Genomic DNA, 1,652 nt, shown 5'->3' with positions numbered 1-1,652 from the left:
CTCCCTCAAGGGAATATCAACAACCTCTCGGGGCTCCTACCCAGGCGGGATAGTGAAGGAAGGACCTGAAAAAAGAACGAGACAACTAAAAATCAAAGATGCTAGCCAAGGGGAACGGGTGATAGGTAAAAACATCAAGACAAATCAGGTTCTAAACAGTATATATGAACATCCGCCAACAGTGACCAAGATTAACGAACACCACTTCCCTAAAAAGGATCCTGGACCATCCCATATCTCCAAACCCTCCCGAAGCCCCACTAGAAATTCAGTTAATTCCCCACAATACCCAAAGCTGACCTCTTATAAGTTAGAAAAAAGACGAAAAACCCCCTCCCGAGAGTTGAGCACCAAAGATTAGTTCCCCACACAAGAGGGACAGGGAGAAACGGCCCTCGTCCTAAAAGCAGAGCTAGAATGAATAGAATATCGCCCAATCCTCATCCCGAACGAAGTATCAATAAGAATGTAGAAGCACTATCTACACAACTAAAATCGTCCAGATGGCCAGGGCACAGGTGAAGGACAACAAGGCAAGAAAATCTAGTCCTGAAGAACCCCAAGCCGAAGAAACACCAGGAGTGAGAGCAGAGAAACAGCCACTAAGTAAGGTTAGATACAGGAAGCTGCAGAACCGACTAAACATCTAGAAGCCCAACTCAAATATCAACCCGAGCAATAAAGAAGGTCAAAACTCCAATACCCCTATGATAAGGGGAAGAAAAAAGCACAACAGAAAGAGAGGTAGAAAATTTGGACCCAAATCAACTTCAAGCAGGACTCTCCAAGCATATATTCACCAGAATAAAGGAGCCGAAATAACCGACCAGGTAGATTCCTACAAGAAAAAGTCACGTACAAGATCAAGAAATCTAAAATAGGGCTCATCTCATGAAACTCCCCCCCCCAAGCCACAACAACAGGAGGACGAACAAGGAAAGTCTCCCATAAGAAGCAACCCCCGAACTATAAAAAGGCTCAAATTAAGGATCCAAAGAAAAACTAATCATCAGCTCCTCCCCACAACCCTCGTCCCCACGGAACGCCAATCACGAAAGACCCCAGAACAAAGACCCCCAAGGTATAACAAGGCAAAATCTTCTCCTAACTAATTACACCTCAGCCGACGAATAGGACACCGAACACATAATTAAAAGGGACCCCTCACGCGGAACACCAGATCCTAATAACTACTCAAGACCTCGACAACACAAACCCCCCTGACCCAACCCAGAAGGTACAGCATCAAATCACAAGTGACCTAGAACCACCAAATCGTTTATCGCCCTAAGACAAAGCGCCTTACCGCAGACAAGGAAATACCACTACAGCCAAATATAGAGAAGCCGATAATCTGAGCGTGAAATGGAAAACTGACTCGGCCAAATTGAATAAATTCGACAATAACTTAAAACTCCAGACTAACGGAAACCAGTGCATAGGATGAAAGCAGGTTAAGAACAACACATAATGACAGAACAACTACCAAGCCACGTGATCGGCAGACGACCTCCACAAAAGGAGGGTACAAAGAAGTTTTGGAAAGCAGATGGCGGACTAACGGATTAGTCAACGTTGGTATATCAACAGGAGGCCTAATAGGTGAAATTATATTAGGCAAGGCAGATTCGTGGGCCTGGTCATAATCAACA

The 1,652-nt window shown here is 44.8% G+C and overlaps 1 protein-coding gene across 1 annotated transcript; it reads left to right on the top strand.

Annotated features, from left to right (window-relative positions):
* Window positions 1–503: 503 nt before the first annotated feature.
* On the top strand, window positions 504–1,447 carry C922_05840 (hypothetical protein; the record flags this gene model as incomplete). Its single annotated transcript, XM_008821411.1, has 3 exons — window positions 504–611; window positions 924–1,081; window positions 1,312–1,447. The coding sequence occupies 3 exons, from the start codon at window positions 504–506 to the stop codon at window positions 1,445–1,447; spliced, it is 402 nt and encodes a 133-aa protein (XP_008819633.1).
* Window positions 1,448–1,652: the final 205 nt, after the last annotated feature.

The sequence above is a fragment of the Plasmodium inui genome (genome assembly GCF_000524495.1).
Source record: "Plasmodium inui San Antonio 1 unplaced genomic scaffold supercont1.226, whole genome shotgun sequence".
NCBI classification, from domain to species: domain Eukaryota; phylum Apicomplexa; class Aconoidasida; order Haemosporida; family Plasmodiidae; genus Plasmodium; species Plasmodium inui.
The sequence above is the reverse complement of the archived record's forward strand: the minus strand, read 5'-3'. Positions and strand labels throughout refer to the sequence as shown.